The sequence below is a fragment of the Ischnura elegans genome, chromosome 4 (genome assembly GCF_921293095.1).
Source record: "Ischnura elegans chromosome 4, ioIscEleg1.1, whole genome shotgun sequence".
In the NCBI taxonomy this organism is placed as follows: Eukaryota; Metazoa; Arthropoda; class Insecta; order Odonata; family Coenagrionidae; genus Ischnura; species Ischnura elegans.
In genome coordinates, this window is record NC_060249.1 from 9,086,564 (window position 1) to 9,112,265 (window position 25,702).

General features: G+C 41.8%; 1 protein-coding gene across 2 annotated transcripts in view; it reads left to right on the forward strand.

The window, feature by feature from the left end:
- The window catches only part of LOC124157045 (alpha/beta-gliadin clone PW1215), a 63,041-nt gene extending 38,154 nt beyond the window's left edge, over window positions 1-24,887 (forward strand). Inside the window, exons 2-4 of one of the 2 annotated variants that reach the window (XM_046531519.1) lie at window positions 19,503-19,866; window positions 21,370-21,791; window positions 23,029-24,887. In XM_046531519.1, the coding sequence (XP_046387475.1) occupies window positions 19,503-19,866; window positions 21,370-21,791; window positions 23,029-23,341 (1,099 nt within the window). In that variant the 3' untranslated portion in view covers window positions 23,342-24,887. The remainder of the gene's footprint in view (window positions 1-19,502; window positions 19,867-21,369; window positions 21,792-23,028) is intronic. The other variant, XM_046531520.1, reaches the window with a different exon arrangement.
- The last annotated feature ends 815 nt before the right edge of the window (window positions 24,888-25,702 follow it).

A 25,702-nucleotide genomic window follows, 5' to 3' on the forward strand; every position in this document is an offset into this window, starting at 1 on the left:
CCCCGCTCCCCTCACGAACGCCCCAGATGCAGCAAAATTCACACCAAGTGCGTCTTTCTTCGGTAGTCTTACTAATATTTGATTTATCAGCATCGTCCAGTGAGGAACAATCACGAAGGAATTATTCAATTACCTGCTTTCCAGTCTGTATTTCTTATGTTATTGTCATTCCTTGTCTTTTGCTGCTGTCAACAAAGTTTTGGTAAATTCTTTCGCGAATCTCTCGTCCGTATGTATGATAAAAGGAATATTGAAATTTAAATTTGAACTTTCATCAATAGATTTTTAAATTCCACAGCGCTAAGCTCGGATATAGCAGAAGGAACCGGAGTCTCTCTCCAATATATCACCAGCGGGTAGTACTTTACGTCGATATTAAAATCCAGCAATTAAAAAATATCTCGGATTGGTCGCCAAACGCATCCTTGCGGAAACGTATATTGGGTACCTAGATTACCCTCCCAACGTTTTTGTCGCAAATCCAAGTCAACGTAGTGCAATTAGCAAATAGACCACTGTAAGGGATGAAATACGATTTGATGCTTTCCCGGCGAATGATGTGGGTAAACTCTTTTGGGGTTCAACAAAATTTATCTCTTAGGATGAGCCCCCAGTCGGAGCTTGAAATGTTGGCCATAATGGAAAAATTAACCCGGTGGGAATCCCGAGAAGAGTCTACCCACACTGCAAGGGATGTTGGAATTATGCTTATAGCAAAGGGATGATGCCTCCTTCTTGGGCGGTATTCGCTTGGTACCATCATAATCAAATCCTTTTTAATTCTGTGTATCTAATTTTCACTCGGAAAGGAATCGATAATCGCAGATTTTATAACTTTTGCTAATCCTCCGACGGAGGAGGCAAACCTCCAAAAGTGGGACCCTGTTTCTTCAACTAACATCACACATTCCCCTATAAACTTGTATTGATAAGTCCTCTTCCCTTTTTTCATCAGACAAGAGTATAGTCTTTCATGCCAATAAAATGAGACCCTTTGATGACACCTCTCTTTTCTTATTCACAGTAATTAGCATCTTCTTCTGTCTACGTAAGTAATTCCGGTACACTAGCTTTGATATATCTTACGAAGTTATGACTTTTGCGTCAGCTAAAGTTGCGGGAACGATCATTGCTGTTGCTTGGTTCTTGCATTTACCTCTATCACAGTTGGCAGACGCATTTTCCCCGAAGATGTTCCAATTTGAGGTTATAGTCCTCAATGTTTATTTCATGAGGAAAGTAGAGATACAAATCGGCTAATTTCTCGCCATTTTTATTTTCTTCGGATGAATTGATGAAGACAACTTTTGATACTATTTTCCCGTGCAAGAATTGACGATGATGACTCAACGCTCGCCTACGATTCCCTTTTTTCCTAAGTTGTCGAGTTTCTTTAGGTTTCAATCCAGCAGCCATCATCTTTCTTTTCGTCAGATTGTCTCTCAAAATACTTCTCATTGGGGGAACCTTATGCTCCTCCATGCACTTACACGCAAAAATATCGCATAATTTAAAATGTTCCTTTAAAATTGTTTGAGTCTTATAATTCAATAAAACCCTACTTTTGGCCTATTAGTAGTATTAGATTTTCCGTAAGTTTTAGTACTTCCTGTGGTACCGCTACATCTATTTAGTCACATTCATAATGGAAGAGAAGCGCGTCACCATAGTTCGCACACCTTCATAGCCACTCGAGAGGCGTCTTCATAGACCGTAGTCTCCTTTCCTGCGTGCGCAGGTCTAAAATTATATCCTTCGGCTATATCCGAGCTTAGTGCTGTGGAATTTAAAAATCTATTGATGAAAGTTCAAATTTAAATTTCAATATTCCTTTTATCATACATACGGACGAGAGATTCGCGAAAGAATTTACCAAAACTTTGTTGACAGCAGCAAAAGACAAGGAATGACAATAACATAAGAAATACAGACTGGAAAGCAGGTAATTGAATAATTCCTTCGTGATTGTTCCTCACTGGACGATGCTGATAAATCAAATATTAGTAAGACTACCGAAGAAAGACGCACTTGGTGTGAATTTTGCTGCATCTGGGGCGTTCGTGAGGGGAGCGGGGAGGGTACGCCGGCGGCCTTCACCCTTATTCATTCATGTAGTCACAGCTGTCGGACAATACCGGAATAGAAGTGCATAACCTAAGTTCCCAAACCATCATAGCCACTCGAGAGGCGTCTTCAAGACCGTAGTCTCCTTTCCTGCGCGCGCAGGTATAAAATTATTTCATCACTTCTCTAAAAGTTGGTAACATCGATTTGTTTAACGCCGACGAGGCGCCAAAGAAGGGATAAGTCGTCTCACTACGCATCGTTTTTTACCGTCTACCATCTTCTGATTTATATTATGAAAGATAAACGACCTCCTAGCAGCATGCGCGGGATGAATTTTGCTGTATTCGAGGCGTGGGAGGGGGAGAAGCGAGCGTGGAGGGGAAGGGATCGGCCTGCGGCTCTGGTATCCGCGACGCTGCGTGGGCGTTGGAATATTTTCTTCGCGGACGCGGACTCAAATTAGGCATTTTGTGGCTAAACGGTGGCAGATACGTCAAAATGCACGAAATTTTTGCCCTAAAAGGGCAGTAACTCGGCAAAATCTATAGGGAATGACCATAAAATATTATATTTTTCGAATTTTGACCATCCCCCCCTAAATTGCATTTGAGCGAGGGTCAGGGGTTCACGTACAGGTCTCAAATTTTTCAGGCCTTATTTTTGATCGGTCCCACAACTTTTTTTCGTTGGGCCAGATGGATTTGAAAAAAATCGATTTTTGCGATCCGCCCTACTGTGTAACCCTATCTGTTCGCGATTCAAATCCATATACTCTACACGCATTCAAGGTGTGTCATGATGAGTGAAAAGTAGCAAATATCATTCATACGAAAACCTTTTCCACGATAGTTTTGACGAAACCTATCCCATTTGAGGCTCTGCCAAAAATATTTCTAATATGTGATCCCCACTTCATTAGTTTCGAATTCATGTATCGTGCTTCAACCGATCCCTTTATATTATCCCTATTCGCAACATATACATGGGGATGGTTTGACGCCCTACCCGAAAAATCTGTTGAAATCTCTTACGACCTGTTGTTGAAAATCGCTGTTAGATCTGGAAGCTCCCACTCTAAAAGATTGGGTATAAGGTATTATGGGCGGTTTATAGATTAAACTAGTAGGAAATTAATCGTTTTCTGTGTTTAGCATGGCATTACAGTACCCTTTGGGCAACGGCGACATTCATTGATAAAAGTGGTGCGAAACCTTTTTTTATTAAATAGAAACTTAAGAGAACTTAAATACACGTTAGTTGAGCTTTTTTCGATTTTTAATTGGTGTGAAAATATATGATCACTTAGTGCCGCAGTTATTTTTTACGCTCTTTTCTCATACCACATACCTTATGGGTAACGTATTTGGAAACAGATTAAAATGCTCTCTCTGTTTAGCTACCTAAATGGATCTGATTCGTAACGGACTGTAGCATCCTCTATCTAGTCCCCTTGCCGTTAATCATTGAAGAAGAAATCTGCGGATGTCGTGGATACAAAAATGGAATGGAAATATAATCTCCTTAACCCCTTCCACTTCGATTAATTTTCCGAATATCATGCTCCTTTTCTGTATTTATTTTTTTCTGTGGTTATCTTTTACATGGTAGGTAGTGAAATGATATTTTGTAATTCTTAATCAACGTTGAACCGCGAATGAAAATGTGATTATTAAACATGGAGTAAAAAGCTATCGCTACTCGAATGAAATCATTTTAATCCTTCCAATGCCTCATGTTTCATTAAATATGAATTATTTATATATACTATGTATGTTTTGACATTGTTAAGCATTATCAGTAATTATATTGTTCCTATAAGTAGTGCTTAAATTATTAAAATCCGATGACGAGCTACACTCGTCATTGCGCAGTTTTGCATCGAAAGTTCGTGACGAGATACACTCGTCATTACAGCGCAAGGGATTAAAGATATCAAGGCAGCCAAGGGGCGGCTCACTACACTTTGAATACAGCGCTTGCGGTGGTTTGCTATTAGTGGCGGGCAACTTTCGCCTTCTCTTGGTTGCGAGAGGTAAGATGAATGGGGAAGAAGGGACATTTTCTCGTCGCAACTCGATCTTTCCTTCCTACCCACCGAATTGGGCTCGTTCGCTCAATTTTCTTCATTGTCGATTTTTATAAAGATTGAAAAAAATAGACGATCATATCGAATGAGATGACTACCAATATAGATATTTCCTTTTTTCGTTCCTTAGTTCATATCAAAAAGCTATTCCCGACGAAAAATCGATGGCTTGTAACCCTTTCGCCGAAGATTTCATGACGCGACGAACTCATGTCGACTGGTTCGCCGCTTTTCAGCCATTTATCGTCCGTCTTAGGCCTCGAATGGTTCTTTGTGATCTACATACTCTTGTGAGCGATTTATTCCCTCCTCATTGAAAGTTCACCCTGAGCGAGTAAATGAATCGGAACTCAAGTACATATTAATTGCTTTGGGAAAACAACTCCGCCTGACCGTAAGCGGACTTCTTGCTTTCCGGGCCACTACTACGATATTCAGATGTCTTACCTCCCATGGCAATTCACCGGTGCTCATGGCACTAGATGATGACAATGGAAGGCCAAAAATCCGTGATTCAATTCTCACGTGGGGAGTTCCTTTTTCCATTATAATGGTGAATTTTAACCTACGTTAACCCGGAAGGTTAGAAATATATTACACTTATCGCCACCCACGGCTTTAATGCCACGATTGGTAGTGGCTTCTTTGAAGCCAGTATTCCCATTCTTTGGCATGTTGGATGGACCGCAAGGGCCTCACATCTAGCACCATGGACCTCGGCACAATTGCAATGGGAATCAAGAAACCTGGATTGTGTACTGTGTAGTGGTGTGCACAGTGGCCCCCAGATCCAAAGGTCCACGATTCGACTCGTGGCCCATGGAAATGTTTTCTCATGGCAATTATTGTAAATTTTATTGCCATCAACTTGGCAGGTGAGAAATATTTCGCTTAGAACTCTAATGACGTCACCACCTCATGAATAGTGGGTGGCTACTTTTGTAGGTTCGAAGATTCTCGCGGCGTTGATTAGATGATCTCTGCATTCTCTTCGGGTTTTCACCGCGTCCGTTGTGTTTTGGCGACAACAGTTTCGCTGACATTGCAGTCAGCGTCTTCAGGTCGAAGGTGAAGTAACTCGGAAAATGTTTCGCCTTATATAGGCCTCTTCATCCCACTGCTGCTCTCTAATTGGTCGGTGGTTGTCCATCTCTCATTGCTCGTCTCCCATTGGTTAGTGGTTGAAAAATCCTTTTCCATGCGTTATGCAGGTGGTGGCCTTTATCCCTGTTTTGTTTTTCATTTATTTTTAATTTACGAGAGGACGGTTAAATAGAAAAGCTTTTTTATCTTCTCGTCGTGATTCGTCTTTCCCTCATACATATATTCCGATTTCTTTCATTGAATTGCGACTTCGAGTCGAGAACGAACGAACCCATTGTACGTAACTCGAGTGATCGCGTTCATGACCTCTCCTCAAGTGTCCGGTATGAAAACCGCGAATAATGTGCGCTAGTTAGCTGTCCGCAGCGCGTTTAATTTCACGGTGTGCATCAGGCTGAAATCTGTCAATGTCCGTGCTGCCTGGGAGGATTTGTTCCGGAGAGTGCGTGTTTGCTCGACCCAGATGGCGCGCGGAGCGAACCAGCCAACGAACTCACCCCCACCCCGCTTCATTCCGGCAAGGTCCCCGACAAGCTCCATATAGTAAGCCAAGCGGGTTAATGGCTGTGAGTAATATGAATATGCTGAGGAACTTCTATTTCGGAAAGACTGCAGTGAAAGTTAGCTCAGCGGGGACAATTTAATTAAACTTCCAGCTAACAGTAGTAGAACGGCTAGTTTTTTTTGCTTCAAACGTTATTCTCAAAGACAATAAACCGAAGCAATAGTTTTCAGCGGAGGGAAAACGCTTTTTGATGGTGCTGAGATCAGACGGACGAACTCGGAGATTCTTTGGCATCAGCGGCCAAGTCTTAATCGTGCAGAAGTGGTCAGAGGGCGTCGTCATTCCCTCATCCAACACCCTCACTCCTTAACCATACTCTCGGCTGCGAATTCATACAAATCGCAGGGACTGCATCTGCAACGAAAAAGTATTCCGGTGGTCGGCAAATAAGTGAATGTCGCGGAGTGATTTCGTGTCAGCTGCGCTGGATATGTTCCTCTAGCCCCACCCCCCACCGTCTCGAGCGTTGAAGTCACCAGTTGAGTCGGCCGCACAAGTCACCCGCGGCTCTCTCTAAGGACAGCGGAAACATGCGATCCAGTGAGCTCGGAAGGATAGCGAAGGCAGATTATTATTATTCTTGAAATGCTCTACTAGCCGTGGAAGATTTACATGAAGCATTTACGAATTATTCCTGCCGTCTTCCTTTCCATTACGGACTTCCATCTTCTATTCATTGTGGTTCTTGTTCCTTTTCATTCCTTCTCTACACCCTATGATCTTCCTTCCCCTCCTTCCATTCCCTACATTAAATATTTTAAACATGCCGTGCAATCATTTTTTTCCTACACTTTATTCCCAGTGTTGTTAACTCAAACAATGATCCGTGGTAGCCGAGGTCTAAAAATGAAAATTAGGGTGGATATAATAATGGAACAGAGAAATAAGCGCCAAAGAAGACATCAGGTACTTTAGGGACAACTTCACTCTATTACAACGTAGTGTGTGCAGCATTTTGTTGCCATTTCTTGAGAAGAATGAAAAATAGCATCCAGTATGCGTCATTTTTTTTATAATCGCCTAAGAGCAATGAAGCTAATTTTGTTGTTGTTATCATTATTAAAGTATTATATTGGTCAAGATATGTGTAATATTTCGAAGCCTGCCGCGTGAACGGTGATGAAATAGTCATCAATTGCCGGCAGAAAAAATTCCCCTGAACCGGGAATCGAATCGCGAACCTTTGTCCTTCAGGGCCACTGCGCAGACCGTTACTCTATTCAGGTTCCTGAGTCCCAATGGCAATACCATTCAGGAACGTGGTCAGTGCAGTGGAATTTTTCCTAGCGATTCATGTACGGTCTAAGTATGTTTACAATGAGCATTATTCCAATCCCCCGTCCCCCCTCCCTCCAAACAGAGAGTTCCCTCACCAGTTCACAACAAGACCCATCTCCTTTCAGTCTGTCTAAAATCCTACTATTTTCCCTCGTTTACCTAAATTTCTTCCCTCTAACACTGTTTTCAGGATCCACTCCCCAACCGGTGCTCCATCCATCCAAACCCACTGCCCCGCCGCATTTCATCTAGAAGTTTTCTCTCCTGAACCCACCATGCCCGGCACGTCGTCGTTCCTCCTCCCCTCCGTCCACTTCCACCTTCTCCAACCTCCTCCACACCAATTTCGAACGCTTCCAGTATCCTCTCGTCCTCCTCTTCCAACATCCACGTTTCCACACCATAAAGCGTTGCACCCCACATCGGACCCTTCCCAAATATTTCCTTCAATCTCATACCTAGCGATCCTCTCATCAGCTGTTTTACATTCATGAACTCCTCCTATGCTAATTCTACCCCTGATATATTTACGGATGTATCTGTTTTCCTCTAACGTGCTCCCCAAGTAGTTGTACCAATCTATTTCCTCAATTTTGGGACCTCGCACTTTCATATTAGTTGAAAAGTTATGAGAAGAAAACTGAGATACTAGTGTGCAGTAGAAAAGAAGGAGTCAAGGCTAACATTAAAATATGGCAATAAAATCAAAGGGAGGTGAATGGATACATTTATTTGGGAAGTAGAGTAACCTACGACGTAAGACGCAAGAAAGAGATTATCAACTGAATACCCCAGGTAAAGAGAGTATTCCATGAAAAGAAGAATCCACTTGCAGCAGGATTTTTCAAGCGTGGAGACATGAGAACAATTTATCAGAACTTCCATCTGGAGTGTGATTCTTCAAGGCGGAGAGGAATGGATGACGAAAAAGGCAGAGAAGTCAGGTGTGGGGACGTTCGAAATTTGTTGCCCGATAGGAATGATGGAGATAAAAGGGATCGATCATCGAGTAAATAATGAGGAAGTACTGAGAAGAGTGGAGAAAAAGAGAAATCTTTGAACAACCCTAAGAAGAAGATGAGACAACTGAATAGGTCACATTATGAGGCAGGATGGCCTGATGAAAGCAATCGTCGAAGGGCAAGTGGGCAGTGGGCAGGAAGAAGGGCAAAGGGCGACCCCGAATGACATGAATGTCTCAAGGAATTTAAAAAAGTGAATAATAAACCGGTTAACTGATTGGAACATAAAATAAATTTACGTAAACATATGAAAGTTGAGAGATAACTACTTGCTAAGCAATTATGGCTCGTCCGTCATACGATAATGTAAATTTTTTCATCGACTGAAAGGCACTGTAAAATAATCAAATACTTATTTTCAATTAACATTTTAATTTATCGGCGCGGAGCTGTGGTAATATGTGCTGGCATTTTCTTGCCTAATTCTTGATAATATTCCTATATGCAGCTAACTTTTGTTGGAACATCCTACCGACATTACAAGAAACCAATTTATTGAGGTAGATCGTCAGCGCAGGGGTGAAAAAATATGCATCAAATCAAAAATGAGAATGTATAAATTTCTTCCGTCATTTTATTTTTGTATTTAATATTGCTATTTGAAAAAAATACATTATGTACTTTTTTTCTTTATAATGGAAAACAAGGCTTGGGAAATAAGGAAATATAGGACTTGGTGAATTTGAAGTGGTATGCAAATCATTGAAAACTTTGACACTGGAGAGGGTGACAGCATGGCTGGGGAAATCTCTGGAATTTAAACATTTCTGCGGATGCTTATGAGAATGCTTAAGAAAATAAAATCTAATTTTTCATATCTATTTGGACATGTTTTCTCCATTACACAATCAAATTTGAAAAGATCTGCAATGCTTCAAAAATCAAATTTTGTGCGATAAATAGGGTCATTCAGACCAATATGCAATGAGCCACCACTAACTCTCTTACGTTTCTTTTAATCACGGGATATTTCGTTAATCTCGCCGAAGGATAATAGTTTATTTTGGTACGACTTAATTTTTAAGTTTCACTTAATAGATCTCTCGTTTTGATGGAGTGCTTTGGTCATAATTACTGTGCAATTAGTTTTGTCTGCATTCAGAACCTTAGTGTTGGATTTTATTAGAAAAGAGAGCAGTTGAGGCGAACAGAATCGCCAAAAAGATCTAATGATTCTCGACGACAAGTCCGACAATCTATTTCTGAATAAAGACAAAACTGATTGCTCAGTAGTTATTGGACAAGTCCATTTGTGACGGAATTACCTTGAGGGAAAACTATGCATTAGAATATTTCAATAAAATTGTATAATACAAAAAATTCAATACTTTTAACTAAGCATGATCAAAAACATTTATGAACGTGATTTTATGTACAGAACCAAAATAAATTATCGAAATACCTTCTAAATATGCCCAAAATTAACATGTGACGGAATAACTTCCAGGTCAACCTCGTAAGTGTAATGATTTCAAACATCTTCAAAACTCTTTCAATCGAAGTATAGTCTGCAAACTTTTAATAAGGCTCTGAATAGCGTTTCAAATACTGATTTCATAAAATTAAATCGTTTAGCTGTCGATTTATCAAGATATAATATCTCCAGCCTAAATATAAATTTGAGAGAAAAAGTTGAAATTTTCGTGGAAATGCCCTATTACCAAAGACGAGTACCACTGCGAAATGGGTAATAGTTTAGCATCCCCTACTTTCGTTCGCACACCCTCTTACCCCCCCCCCTTATTCCGGTCGCGAGGCAACGAGATTGCGCGTTGTTAGAGGAGGAGGGGGGGGCGGTTGGTCGGAGGGGGTTGGTGCACAACACATTTTTACCCTTCACCCCCTCTCCCCTCTGCCCAGGTGCTGGGGAATAGCGAGGCGGGGAAACGCCTCCCCCTTTTGCGGGAACACGTATATATAGAGGCTGGCCAAGCATCCTCCGGCAAAAGAAAAGTGAGAACCAGCGACCGCGAGCCCCTCAGAGAGAAAGAGAAACACACGGCTCCCAGAGTGCGCCCTTCTTCCCTGTGATAATCCATTCGAGTGTGCATTTGCCCCCGGTGTTCCTCTCTTGGTGTGCGTTTATTCAATCCAGGACAAGGCGCCCTTCCGACGACGACAGCGCCGTGACGAGGCACAGTTCCTCCGCTCGCCCATCCAGGTGAGTCCCGGACCCCTTGCACGCTCCGTGATCCAACCCTATGGTTGGTGGGGATAGAGCTCACCACAGGCGTGTGCGATAGGTTTTAGGCATGTGAAATTTTCGGGGTTGGGGGGAGGAGGAGCAGTTCCTTTCCCTGGGCCACCGCTAACTTCGAGGATATTTGTTTGGATATTTGTCTGCAGTCATCACCCGGGATTTGAATCTGGGTCTCTTCGCTCGGTAGTCAAGTGCTATACCCTCTTTGGCTCCTCATTTTTATTAATTATTAGTGTCGCACTCACCGTTATTCGCCGAGTGAAAAGCTTTTAGGATAAAACCGCAGGATTGGCCAGCGGTGTACCTTCCTCGGAGTTCCCAGCTGCTGCGCGCTAATTGTAAGTTCAAAGATTCGGAAGTGAAATAATAATTTTCGTAGGCCTAGAGTCGAATCAGGAGCCTCCGAATTGGCGGCGAGTGCTTTAGCTCTTCCCCTGCGGAGAACTTATGGCATCTACATACCTCACGGGCGAGGGCAAATGAGGAAAAAACGTTCGTTCTTTTTCAGACTTCGTTCTTTGTTTTCACAATTTTTATGAATATTTTAACCCATACCGTGAGTCATATGAGGTGTAAGAGCATATGTAAAAAATTGAATTTATTGGCGTTGAATCTGATGCATGCATAAATTCAATGTTATTTTACCCTGGTGATATGAAATCATATAAAACGATTCGTTCGATTTAATAGTTTAACATGGTGATCTATTATTGAATGAAAAATTCGCTAAATTGAATGAAAGTACCCATCAGTATTTACGAGCGTAATTTTTCATGCACTTCAATTTCGATATTATTGATCTGATGATATTTCTTACGTTTGAAAATTTTTGGGTGCCCCATTGGTTTACAGTATTTTCATACGCTCCGGCGCTATCCAGGCCTCACTGTACTGCGTAGTTAGCTTGTACCTCGGGCCGGCCCTGTCTGTCCAACAGTGAGTCTTACCCCCGAATACACAGAGGAAGATTTTTGGTAGGGGGCTCCGCTGCTCAGTTGTTTGACCACTGGGCGCGATGTCTCCCAGGGAACGGCGGAGACTCCCCGGGCACGGTCGCGGTAATTGCGCCCCTCAGCCTCCGTTGCCCTAGTTACGGGCATGCGCTCATCCCTACCTCGATGCTGCTAGAGAACTTTCTCGTCGTCGACGGCAATTCGACCATTGTTAGCGTTTTTTGGCGCCGCGGCGGCGGCGAAATCGTACGACGGAGTGCCGAGAACCAAGAGTTACCATTTTCTCTTCCGCCGCCTTGCGCGCTGAAAAAAAAAAACAAAATAATTGAAAGAGCGGGTGGCGCTTTCCCGGCAAAAGTTTGACCACGAAGCTTGAGCTATACCACGTACTGAGTATGGGTAATATCACGGAACTGAGAATTAAATTATTCACGTAGAATAGGGTCGTTCTCTCACACCCGAAAACGTATTTATTTTTTAAGTATTAGATACATGAGTTATGACTCAAACATTCTCCCATAAGTTAGAAATAAAAAAGCACGAAAGTTGTCACCAACTTTTCATGAGTTGGTGCCGTCATTTGCGTTCAGGTTCATTTACTCGTTTAGGGATAAATGCGCATTGAGGGAGTGGATCACTCGCAGTTACGTAAACAATAACGAACCAAATGATACCGAGCCCGCGGCAGGGTTGCAGCCACTCGCTGAAATGGGTTTTTAACGTCATCAACTTGTCAAAGAAAGGGCCGATACCGTCGATTTTTTTGCCGCGAATTTCTCGAAGAGCAGGCGACGAATCGAAAATTGGAAAAATACGGATGCGGCCGGACGACTTTAAAAGATATCTGCTCTTAGTTGCTCAATCAATCTAAAGACCAATTAATAGAGCAACATGACAACAAAATTATCTCTACAGAGCTCTTAGCGTTAGGCTACAGTGCCTTGTACGTCAATGGTGCCGCTCATTTTAATAATTATCACGGATATTATCTCGGTTGAAATTAGTGCGAAAATGATCATGGGGCTAGATCGATTTTGAATAGCGGGAAAACGATAAACTTTCTTGCGCGCACTGTCGTCGACTTTCTTATCATTCGCTTTGAATCCGCGTTTTGCTACGTTTAACCGATGATTGTGGAAGAAGTCAGCTCGGAATGAAAAATAACGTGCACAATGTATGAAATTGAGAATTTAACTTTGCGAAAGAAATCGATGTGGCTAAGAAGCAACTCAATTCCAATCCCTCGTTGTGATGCAGTTTCCAGCCATAATTCTGCAGAAAAGTGATAGATTACATCCAATTCGGGCTATTTTCTTTTTTTTTGTTAGCCCAGAAGCTGTGAAGCTGATTATATCGTTAATCCTAATGTATATCGATTTCTGATTTGTTTCTCTGTGCCGTATTTAAGCGCAGCTGGCTTTAGCCTAACAATACAGGGGTGTGTATTGTTCCGCGCTCTGAGTATTGGGTGAAAGGCGGCGGGGATGACAATCAGTGCGTGAGAGGGGAGGGGATTGTTTCCTCCCCTTTAAAGACTGCCTCCCTCCTCGCGCGACAGGTGGTGCGGGAGAGGCTGCGATGGACCACGGCAAGGAACTCTCTCTCTCTCTCTCTCTACCTCTGTTCGAGTGGGAGTTGTGAATGACTCTCTCCCTCTTTCTCTCCACCTGTTGTTGTGTCTCACCCGCCGCTGGCGCCTAACCAGAGCGGTCGTTACACTTTCTACACCCCCTCCTCCTCTCTTGGGTTCCGGGTTCGTGTCCCGCTCGCCCGCTTTCACCCCGCTCCCCTCCCTTTGACGGTGGCGCCTCTCGTGGATGGATGGTGACCTTGGCCGCTTTCAGATGCGGATGGCCACTTGGAAAGATGAAGACTCTCTCGGTTAGATTTTGGGAGGATGCATTCTTCTGCATCTACATAGGCTGGGGGTGTTCGTACAGCACCCATTTGCGATTAAATGAAAGAAGGTGCGCCATGGTGATTTGATTACTGGCTCCCGCATGCCATTCATACCAAGTTCCTTTTCGGTACGGTATGGTATTTGGAGTAGGCGGTCGACAGCTTAGATAATTTGCGTCGTGGGGAGGGGTAGAAAAGGAAGAGTGGAGAGAAGCCCGGCGTCGGCATCAGCCTGATATTAACGAAAGGCGCCATTGGGACCACGGATTAATATCCCATCCGACGGATGGAGTGCTGTGCTGGTAGTGACCTCCACAGATCATAACATCAGGGGTCGCGCATTCCGAGAAAAATCTCCAGCTTCCCCTAGTCTTGAATGCTGACCATGGGTTGGGAAGCCAACACTCTATCCACCATACTATCCCGATCCATAAGTGGAATGATAGATAATCGATTTCCCGTACCTATCCATTTGGAAATATATCTATCTTATTTAATCGTTTGCGTCTCTTGCGGCTCCCGTTCTGATTCATGTAAAAGCCGTATTCGCTCCCTGTTCTCTCGTGGTAGTTTTTGAGGAATTTCCCAGCCTTCTTTTTCATTTCATTAAGTTCACGAATGAAGTGTGTCCGCCCATATGCTCGCCCTGTATTAAAGATGCCGCCTTATGCATGGCTATTTTTCAGCAAATTTTAACAAATATCGGATAAAACCTTTTTTTATGGAACCGGAGAGAAATGTCAGTTCTTAGATTTCGAAATGCACCTCTGATCTAGGAATATCTCTCTTCCCGCACCCTCTGACCTCTGCACCGACCCCAACTGGTACTCTATCATTGAAGTCTCCGCCATGCGCTCTAAACTTCTGAGTGCGTACGAGCTAAAATTTGAGCAAAACAAACTGCTACGATTAACGACATTTAAAAAATCCCCTGAATTCCTCAATTCTGATTTCACTATTACGTTTTAACCATCAAAATTTCACTTTCTCCACTGTAAATATCTATGGTCTTTATTGTTTAGCGACATGTCAATGCATTCATACATGTAATTGTCGCTAAACAAGTTCCCTGCATATAATATTGAATACCTTAAAATGGCTTTCATTAGCGTTGTTGATCCCGATAATCCTGGCGTCGAGTATCTTCTTTCTACAAATTTAAACTAATTAATGTATTCAGTCACTGTGCAATACTCTCTTAGAAGTATTTTTACCTTAAGTTTTCGTGCAGAATAATAGAACACCAGGTCGAATTAAGGTCGTTGTTTAGGGAGGGGGGTTACATAAATTTCCGTGGGGCCTTGGCAATAACGGCAACACCTCTCCGCAATAACGGTTCTGTGAAATGATATGCTTAGACCTGTGACTAATAGATGATCATGAATTATGTTTTAACATTTTTTTAACTGATGAAATAAAACGTTTTATTCGTTGGAACATTAAAGATTTCTAATTTTCCACAAATTACGAGGGGGGCACACCCGCTCAGTTCTTCGTTGCCAGAGCAGGGCTTTGAACTGATTAGCCAATCATCTGGATGGGATGACTCAATAGCGACTGTAATGATGACGTTTCCCCGTGCGGTGGCCCGCAAACCGCAGTCGCGGCCGCTCCTCGCGACGACGGGGCACTTCGCTTCCGCCCCGAGAGCCGGTTGGCGGTCTTCCGCGTGCACACACAACTCCTCCTGCCCCGAGGCGGGTGAAACTGACTGAGGGGGCGAAAGCAGACCTGGGGGGTGGTGCGTGGGGCGTGGCACGGATGAAAGCGAGGAGACGGACAATTTCACTTTCCTCGAGCGCCGTTCCGGGTCGCCCTCCCCGGGGGACCGTCCCCGCCCACATCCCGCGCGCCTTGTCGTGGGAGAGAAATGGAGCACAATATGGAAGGGTGCTTTCGCCGCTGTCTTGCCCCCCCACCCCCCGCAGCTCCATCAATTCAACTCGTCAGCGACGCCGCCAAGATTCGGCCTTAGACGTATCCCCACCACACCATCCACTCCATTTGTATTATTATGAAAGTTTTAATTAATGTTTATGTACGATGAAATTCGCCGTGAAAAAAACCATTTGGCATAGCCGGGATACGAAGCCAGATCTTCAGATTGCCGGTCAGGTATGCTACCAGTCACAGCCATCTTCTGGCAAGGTGAGTATTAGACTGTGGTGTAACAATGTGCATACCTTATGGTCAATGGGGAAATCCGTCTTCGAATCCCGGCTAATCGAAACAATTATTTCATTGCGACCTCTATCCTCGATGTATATTTGCACCCGTTTGCACGATTGCGTACTTAACTTGTTTATTTCTTGTTACTTGTGTCTAGTTACTTATTCTATGCTGTGCTATGAGACGACCAATCTTTCTTTTTAAATATTCTTATGCGATTTATGACTATGTATTTCTTCCACGCAAAATTCTCTGAAAGTCAACCGAGTGGAAGAAAAATAGAAAAAAAGAAAATCGGTATAAACGATATTCTTGAAAAATAGCATATATGGCGCCAAAAGGAAAATGAAAAATCGGGCTAAAATATATTATGTAAATTTTAAACCCAAGAAGAATATTTTTAACTCAAACAGAGAGCAAAAGAGAAGAGTGGAAGAGAGAAGAAAATATTTATTTCATTTCTAAATACTATTATTATTTAACAGAAATTAAAAATTTACTCTGCGGTAGCATTGCCTCTTATAAAAATTCGATGAAAAAACATAAACTTATCTTCTGCACAGTGAATATATAAACATTTGAAGCGGGAATTCACATTTAAGTAGAAAACAATCTTGTAAAGGTAATTAAAACTTTTAAAAAAATATACCATGGATAACTCATAATGACAAAAAGTCGACGAGTACATCAATAGAATAATAGTGGGTACAGGAAAAACGGGGGGGGGGGGTGCAAAAGATTTCTTGAGTTACCTTTAATTTTATCTCAATAAAAAATAATCAAGTCACATGCAAGCTTTAAGAAAGTTTTGATTAAAGTAATTATGCACATATACAAGACGATGCCATAGTATAGCATAAAAAAGTTACAATTGTGGTTCTGCAATGTTTGGCAATATGTCCCTGCTAGGGGGGGTGTGCCTCCTGCCCCTCCCATATGTATCCGCCACTGCAATAGATAGCTATAACAAACACACACATACCATGTGAAAATCGCACAGCGTATTACGATAATTTATATGATTTTCTTCTGCGAATTTAATTCTCAATCTCAGACATGCAAGGGCAATGTATATAAATCAGAATTTATAAAAGGTCCAACATTTTCAGTTTCACTCTGCTTGGGCTCAATAACAAAGAGTAATGGGCGAGGTAGACGGATGGAAATGGCTAATGATTGAGAGAAAGAAGAGATAAGGGGATCGTGAATATGAGATGGAAATTGGCTTGTATCAGACGTTCTGACAGAAGGATGGCATATGGGATTTGAGGAGTTCCATCTTCTCTGGCGTTTTTCGAGGGGACAGCGTTGTTCCTCCGTTGTGGGCAACATCTTTCGCCCCCCCCCCCTCCTCTCCATCCGAATCGCAGCCGTCCGAAGGGAGCCAAGTGCGATGGTGATGAGAGAGCGTCTTATTAGGCCGCTTTCTCCTCTCTTCATCTTGAGCGAGGGCCCACCTGCTGGCGAAGACCACCTCCACTTACTTATGCACACCCGCAAAGGAGTTAGCTGCCCATACGGCGTGTCATGATCAGCATTATTCAACAATGCGAAGATTTATTTTACTTAAACATCGCCTTAGAATAAAGATCCTGCATCACTCGCGATCCCGTGATAAATTGCAGTTTGACAATTTTTTATAAAATGACATTTGATTTTCATTGATTGCTTGTTTTTGATTGATTTCTTTTCAATTTATTTATAAATCTTATCATACCGTATTGGTATTTTTTCTAGTTGATTTCGTGAATTCAAGATATTTTCGAATATTTTTTTCGACTATTTTTTTCAAGATTAAAAATTAATCACATGACTAAGATAAGAAATAATCATAATCAATCAGCAATTGAGTAAACAATGCGAATACTGGTGCAGTGGCGCAGCGAGGGGGTTTTGGGGGATAAAACCACCCCCAGAGCTCAGAGAAATTTTTAAGTTTAATCCATTTTACTTAATTGGATTGATATTATTAATAGAACAGTGTAAGGACTAATAAAATATCCCTCAGAAAGCCGTAAAACTCACCAATTTGAACCTTTAATCTTAAAATTATGCAATTTATTTATCTCGCACATACCGCCTATCCTGGTGGGTATTCCATGCCTCACTCAGCCCGGTATTAGTTGCACCTAAACCTAGCCTTAATTCCTAGCTGCGCCCCTGTAGTGGTATATCTACATCCATATGCTACCCCACAAGCCTCCTCAATAGAAGTGTTAAAACACCATCGTTAACCAATGAAAAGGAAATTCTCTCACCAAGTTCCGCCTAGCATTTATTAGAGCCCTTTATTGCTCGGGAGAAAAACGGATTCTCATACCTATCCGTTCGGCAAATTATCTCTCTTAGTTTATCGTTTCTGTCGGACCAGGGAATATAATGGTGTTCTAATAATAATAGTAATAATATTTATTTGCCCAGAGGACACAATACATTATGATACAAACATAGTGTAAGCATGTATGGTACGTCAGAGTTGCTATGATATTCTCCGTGCCGCTCTTAAAGATATCCGTTCTCAAGTGCTCAAGCAATCTAAGCCTAGCGCGCAGCCTCCGAGTCTCTAGCAGCTCCATATAAAATATATTAAACAATATGATTACTCGAAAATAGAGAAATTAATATTCAACACGAAACAACACACACTACATTGCACAAGAACACGGCACATAATCACACTGCAATTGTACTGGAGCACGGAGGTGTTCATACCGTCAGTGGTATATCACAAAATTATATTGATATAGTGATACCGTATCGCACCATCGCGAGGTTGGTTGAAGTGGCAGACTTATGATATTTAAATCCATTAATTCAAAATACATTATCGTTACACAAGAAACTGGCGTTGGAATCCACCATAGTATTTCGGACTAGTTCCCATTCACTAACTCGCGATGATTCCTTCCATATGTCCCCGCAATCCGGGGTGCTTTTCTTAATAATTAATCCATTCAAAGAATAGTTCCAAGTGCGGATTTGTGCCACATAAAGGCGATAGTATAATGAAATAATTACCCTTGTAGAAGTCGTGGACTTGTGGCGAATAATAATTAATAAAAATAAAAGAAAACAAACCGTAATTAAGGGTGAACTCTGAAACATAAATAGTAAAAATACTGGAGTGAATTGTAAAAATACAGGGAAGACATAATTGAGAAAGATGCACAGTCTAAAATACCATCAAATTAATTCTAAGTATCCATTTGAAAGCTAAATACATACCTTAGGGAGAGATGTACCTCAGAAATGTTGATCGCTCCTCATAGACATAGGGAATAATGGTTATTTCAATGAATAGAAACACCTAAGGGCTTCATAATAAGACCAAGATTGACTTCTGGTACGGTAAAAATAGACGCACGCACAAGAAACATCATTACAAATAGGAGAACCTAAAACTCGATGGTGTCGAATGCGGCAACGCGGTGTGCATTTCATTTGTCGAAGGTCGCGGTGCGCGCGATCAGCCAGTAATCGGATATCCCCTCCTGCGGTTCCCGTCAACCGACGCACCCTCTCCGAGAACAACCCCGCTTCCGTAAGCCCGTTCGAGCTCTTACATGGGAAAGTAACGGTGTGGGCTGCGAACGGTGGCGATTGAAGGAGGGGGCCCTCCACATCCTCCCCGTCCCCCTTCCCGTAACTTCAGGATAAATTTAAAAGATGGTAATCTTTACGGTGCCTCTAAGCTGGCGAAAGTATTTATTTCACCAGCCTAAAAAAATGATAAAAAATAATCGTTGAGTGTGTAAAAGGCATTTGACTGCGTATATGAGACCTAGAAAGCATTATCTCGAAAAAAAGGTATTGCATACCACCAAGGAGCCTCGGAAAGTGAAGAACCAATCCTCCTCCACAAAACAATGACCTTAATCCGCCCCTGATCGCGAACTACCGGCTTTTGCATGCAATTTGATAAACGCCGTACGATTATCTGGCCTACGTCGTGATTTCATTACCCCAGATGTGGCGCTTCATGAAATATAATAACTTCCGTTATTACAACGGAAAATATATATTTACCCACGCACGAATAGTAGCACCGTCGATCATCTATCTTTCAAGCTATCAGAATCGATAATACTTTAGGAAATTGTGTGCATTATTATCTGAGGAATGAGTGGGCTCACTTGAGCATTTTCTCTCATTTTTCCAGGATGAATATGGGGCCTTTGTGGGCCCTGCTGGTGGTGTTCGCGGCCGCAGCGCAGGGCGAGGGCCGCTTCCGCAGGCAGGCCCATCACCTGGGGGCCCCGCAGCAGTTCGGCCTCTCGCCGCGTCCCGTCCCCTCCCAAGGCCCCCTGAGGCCCGCGGGCCCGCAGCTCTCCTTCCAGTTCGTGCCGCAGCAGGCGTACCGCCAGGAGGGACCCACGTCGGCCCCACAGCTGCTGACGGTGCGCCCCGTGTCCCCCCAGCCCTCCATCCAACAGCAGCAGACCCCAAGGCCCAGGCCCACGGCCGCTCACATCCCGTCCACGGCCTTCTTGCCCACCCCACGCCCCGCCCCCGCCTCCCCACAGGTGAGGAGACACTTCTCTGCATCTGAGTGAGAAACGCCTCTTAGGGAAGGGGCCTCGCCTCGCTAGAATATCTTGTTTGGTTTCCATCACCAGTCCTGGACTCAGGGCCGCAACTAGGTTGGGGCAGAGGGGGCACATGCCCCGGGCGGCAGATTTCAGGGGGCAACGAAATTTGATAAGTTTATTTTAAAAAGTAATTTAATTTTCCAATTAATTTTTTAATAATAATTCTTAATTTATAAATTATTAAACAAAAATATTAATAATCAAATATGCGGTGCGCAATTTCAACCACCGATTCTCGAAAAAATAGCCCACAGATGTATTATATTTTAGGGCTGAGGGAAGTAGGAGGGTGGGAACTGGAGGAGATCAGGGGATGGGGGCGGTAAATTGTTTTTTTTTCCACCCTCCTGACAAAACTCCTGGTTCTGGCCATGCCCAGCCTACTTGGATGGATACAGTGATTTTCACTTAAATCATTACAGGTATAAAAATCATCATTAGTTGTGACGTGGCAGGCAGTTATTTAAGGGGAAGGGATATGGATGGGCAAGAAAGAGGAGTTGGGAGTACTGTGTCGTGCTGTAGAGTTCGGCGAATTATTCCATAGATTTTTCTATCATTTCATTTATGGAAAGGGGAGGAACATTATTGAGGAGGTATACATATTAAGGCTTGAGAAAGACCATCAGTGTCACCAGTATTATTTAGAGGGAATGAAACATTGAAGCCATGAATCAATAGAAAATCCAAAATCCCACAACATGGTATTTTATACAACGCTTTTATTAACTCGCTTCGTTGTTTGAGTCTTGTCTGGGTCAAATCGAAGAAGAATGATTGAAAATTATATCAAATTTGTTTACATTAAAGCTTGTTGAAAACTTGATTGAACTAAAAATTTAAAATTTATAACAATCAAAGTGAAAGAAAGAAGGAAGGGGAAAAGAAAGAGAAATAGAAAAATGAGCGAGTGACAAGAAGTGAATTTATACAAGAGGTGAGGCATGAAAAGAAAAAGATAATAACTATACAATATAAATATGGATTCAAAAACAATGTTTTATTGTAAAGTAAAAGGAATAAAATAAATTATCTATGAATTTGACTGGTTGATTTCAAGAGGTGAGGGTAGATCATCCACCAGACTTAGCCATAGATTTGTGAATATCACACATTCAGGTTAGGGGGGTGGCAGTTCCCTTCCCTGGGCTAACTTCCCGCCCTTTGAGGATTTTGATTTTGGGATGTGTCTGAGGGATTCACCCAAGATTTGAACTTGGCACCCTTTGGTCCGCAGCCGAGTGCTCTACCACGCTCCCCAATAAAATTAAAGAGATACGGACATACTGAAGCCACCAAAGACTTAAAGCCCACTACAAACAGTCGTATAAAAATTTTCAGTCAAAGTCCCCTTATCGTCTCCTCCAAGAAGAACTAGGAAAAGGAAATAAAAGTGCATGTATTTTTTTCTCTTTCATTCACTCCTGCATCAAACAGCCGGTGTCTTCGACACGACGGCCGCAGCATCAGCAGCAAGGAGGAGGGGGTTCTAGGGGACGACAGTCAGTGACACGGGAGCAGTTGGTAGATGAGCTGCCCGAGGATGAAGAGGAGCTGGACAAGCCTGACCGCCTGACGGAGCTGCTGCCCCTCTCCAAATTTGACTGCTCAGGACGAGGGACTGGTTACTACGCTGACGAGGGCCTCCAGTGTGAGGTGTTCCATTACTGCCAGGGCGGTGCCCGCCACTCGTGGATTTGCCCCGAGGGTTTCAGCTTCCACCAGGTGCACCTCATCTGCATGCCTCCCAGCCACGACAACATCTGCAAGAAATCGTCCCAGTACCACTTTGTCAATGATTACCTCTACAGACCACTGAATGCAGAGGAGGCCCAGACCAAGCCAAATGTCACTCTCAGGTGAGATGGATGGAACATTTTATTGTCTTGGCACATTATCCTCTGTGGTATCAAAACAGTCCTTAACAGTTAAATAATATGATTATATATGTATGCACGTAGAAGTTACATGTATTTTCCATGAAATCCCTCATTCATTTTGTTTGGTAGGCTCACCGTAATGATGCTAGTAATATTACTTGAAAAATACATGGTATAAGCAAACCATTGAAATGGCAAATGGCAAAATTTTCTTAGATGCAGTGGGTAGTCAACCATACAAGACAGCGGACCACCACGTTCAATTGGAAAAAAAACTCGTTTATTCAACTTTTAGATAGGATATGATCCCTCCGACTTTTGGTAGCTCTATCTGCTGTGCTCTAGGGTGGAAAAGGTTTACATATTTGGGTTCGAACTTCATTGCCCTTTATGTTAATAACATCCACAGAATTAGCATGGTTATAGTTGGACGAATGCTGTAAAAAATGTACCATCATGCATTTGCTCAGATTAAGTTCGAGTCCCCACTCTTGGCTCCACAAATGAACGTTGTTTAAGTCCGATGATAGAATTTCATAGTCAGAGGGATCACTAATTTCGAGATAGATGAGAGTGTCGTCAGCAAATAAACGTATTTTACTGCTAATGCGGGAGCAGAGATCATTAATGTATACCTATAATGAACAACATGGGGCCGATTACGCTTCCTTGTGGAACACCTGATGTAACTTTTACAACATCAGAGCTAATTCCGTCAAGAACTACTTTTTGTTCACGATCACCGAGAAATTCGTGTATCCAGTTTACAACTGTTTCGTTTAATCCGCATGACTGTAATTTGTATAAAGTTTGTTGTGAAGTACCGTGTCGAAAGCTTTCTTAAAATCTAGAAATAGTGCGTCAGCTTGTCTTTTCGATTCACCATATTTTATAACGTCTTGAAGAAAGAGCGCGAGCTGTGTTTCGCACAATCTATCTTCTTTTGCCTCCCCGCCCTTTTAAATCCACTCCCTTACTCCATCAATCTATGTTATTTATCATGCATCAATTTCACCATGCTATGCTATGTCTCACCCGACAGCTCATTAAATATTTACTCTCCTCTCTGATTTCTTCATCATTTTATTTTTATATTGCTATCGTATTTTGTCCATTTGATGTTTTTTTTACATGTTTCACCCTAAATTGTCACTACTGCTTTACTTGAAGAATATTTTAAATAGATAAATAAATGTCTCTATCTCCAATCCTTTAGGTATGCCGATCGCTATTACCCTGAGAACTATGATCGTGATGAGGATGATGTGCAACAGCCGCTCGTGTTCAACTCACCTCAAAGTCAAAGGTTGCCTGCACCGCAAGCAAAGAGGCCACAGCAGCAAGTTTTGCGTCCCCAGCAGGTGGTGAGGCTGGTTCAACAGCCGTACCGAAGCAACAACCAGGTGTTCCACTCTCCTGAGGAAGTGAACATTCCGCTACAGCAGAGGAGGCCATTGGTACAGCAGAGATCACAAGACAGCTATGAGGATGACGATTATGAGGAACGGCCATCGTACCGGCAGGGCTAGAGGGCGTCTACTCCCTCATCCTGGCATTCCGTGACACTGGCCAGCTGCTAACTTCAGCTTGTGTGTGTGATCATCTTCTGCATCAACTGGCTTGGTGCATATAACCTGTGTAGAAGAGGATGAAGGTGGAATAAAGAAAATATTTTTGGTCTGAAGGACACTCAGTTGCGACCTATTGACAGACAGTATTCTAGTTTGAGCGTGAACATGAAATGTCCATGCAGCTTTATATTTTTTCCTTTGTCCAAACAAATAGAACCCGAGAAGAATGACAGATGTTCTTGTGTGTAAACAGGATTCTAGACCTGGATGATATGTCAGTATATTGCAAAATATCATGATTTAAATTAATCAGGAACCAAACATTGAGTTATGAGTTTAATGTCTCATTTGCCTTTGGAGCATGCCCTCCAAGTATTCCCATCATTTTCGTTTTCTCATATGGAAAGCTTTCCAAATATTGTTTTATTCGTTTTTTTATGAAGGATAATTTATCATAAGATCTGAGTGATTGTGGCTTCTGTAGTCATGTTCCAAGGCCTTAGCAAAGAAGAAATTATTAGAATTTTTCAACTTATGAAAATTGCGATTTCTGTAGGGAAAAGTGATGTTCTTTCCTATCCAGCAAGCGTATGGCCATCATTATTTCCATTATTTCTATCCAGAAATGCATATGTATTTCAATCTTAATTGCTTTAGCAGTATCTTTTTGAACTCTACAATTTTTATTTTTTCCATGGTCAACAGTACTAATCCTTTTAAATCTGTTGCAACGCTTCAGAAAAGTCAATTTTTCTATAGTATTACAAGTCTTTGAAAATTTTTATTTCAATGCACAGGTGATATAATCAGTCTTATTTCCTCTAAAATGCATTCTAAATAAGCAACAGACTTTCTCAATCAAATATACAATTAATATGTCTGCAATTGTGAGAGGTGATTAAGTAAATTTGTCAAAATTGAAAGTATAGGTTCATTTTTTTGAGTAGATTTGTATATAATTTGACTAAATGTGCATGAAAGTGTTTATACTTGATGTTTTCAATTTGTTGATGGTTAGATTTTCAATAAACACAGAATTTTTCTCTGAGGGAAATTCAGGTGAGGCACCTCTTATCTTATTACAGAAATTGTTCCAAGTCCAAATTAAAAGCCACAGTTTAAACAGTGTTATATTTACCTGTTGATACCTCTCAGTGTTCTCTTTCCCTACCTGTTGATCATTTACTCTAAAATCTTTGAATACAGAACAATTGCTCAAGTTTAATTCCTATTTATTGAGTCCCTCATAATGATTCCCCTTGTGAGTAACTGCTGAAGCTAGACAGGATGAACTGGTTCCCATCAAAATATGCGGAAGAAAGTAATAGTTTGTTCTTAAAAAATGTATGACTGATTTTGTTAATAATGATCCATAACATAAAATCTTTTATTACAGAATGTGTAACTGATGTATTTGAAGTCTATTTAGATTTAGCTTAAATACCCAATGACAGTTTTTCTGTATTTTAATCAATAAAATAATGTTGATGTATTTTCAATCCCATATGATTTGTTGATTATATTTTATTCATGTGTGTGTGAACAATAATGCAGTTGGTATACCTAAAGGTATACTACATAACTGTATTTATTGTTTGAAAATTTTTGATGCATCTACGATGAAGATATTTTTGAGTAATTAAGAGAAAAAAAGTCTTGTCATGGTGCTTTGAAGAGTAGATTCAGTATCTCCAGCAAATAACATATAATCAATCAATATTGCAAAACTCAAAAGAAATTATTATGCAACACTAATGATGGACAGTTTCAGGAGTGATGAGAAATTTGGATGTGAAAGCTGTCGTTTCCAACCTATGATTTTGAATCAATGGGCATGATTTTTCTAATAATACATACATTGCAATCTTAAAATACTTGGATCTGTAGCTAAAAATGAAGCAATCAATGGCATGAAACTATTCGTACTTTCACAAGAATATTTTTAGGGAATCAGGTTGGAGACTAGAGCTCCCAACCCTTCGGGTCCAGATTCAAATCTCAGTGGTAGCAGGGATTTTTTAGATGCCTGCTTGAGCACTTTGCAAAGGGCACCTCAGGTACTTACGTCGGCTATGGTCGGGTTATATCGAATGCTTAATTATCCACCTATCTTCACCAAATTTAGAAAATTCACTATCCATAGAGTATCAATTTCAGGATAGCATTACCTATCATTCTGGTGTGTAGTTCTAGCCATTGCTCAGTAACACCAAAGTTTATCTTTAAACAAATTTTTTTTAGAACCTCAATCATTTTCCTCCACACAGGGCAAATAGGTCCTGGCTGTTGTTTTTGGTGGCATTCCCTCCAATCAGGAAT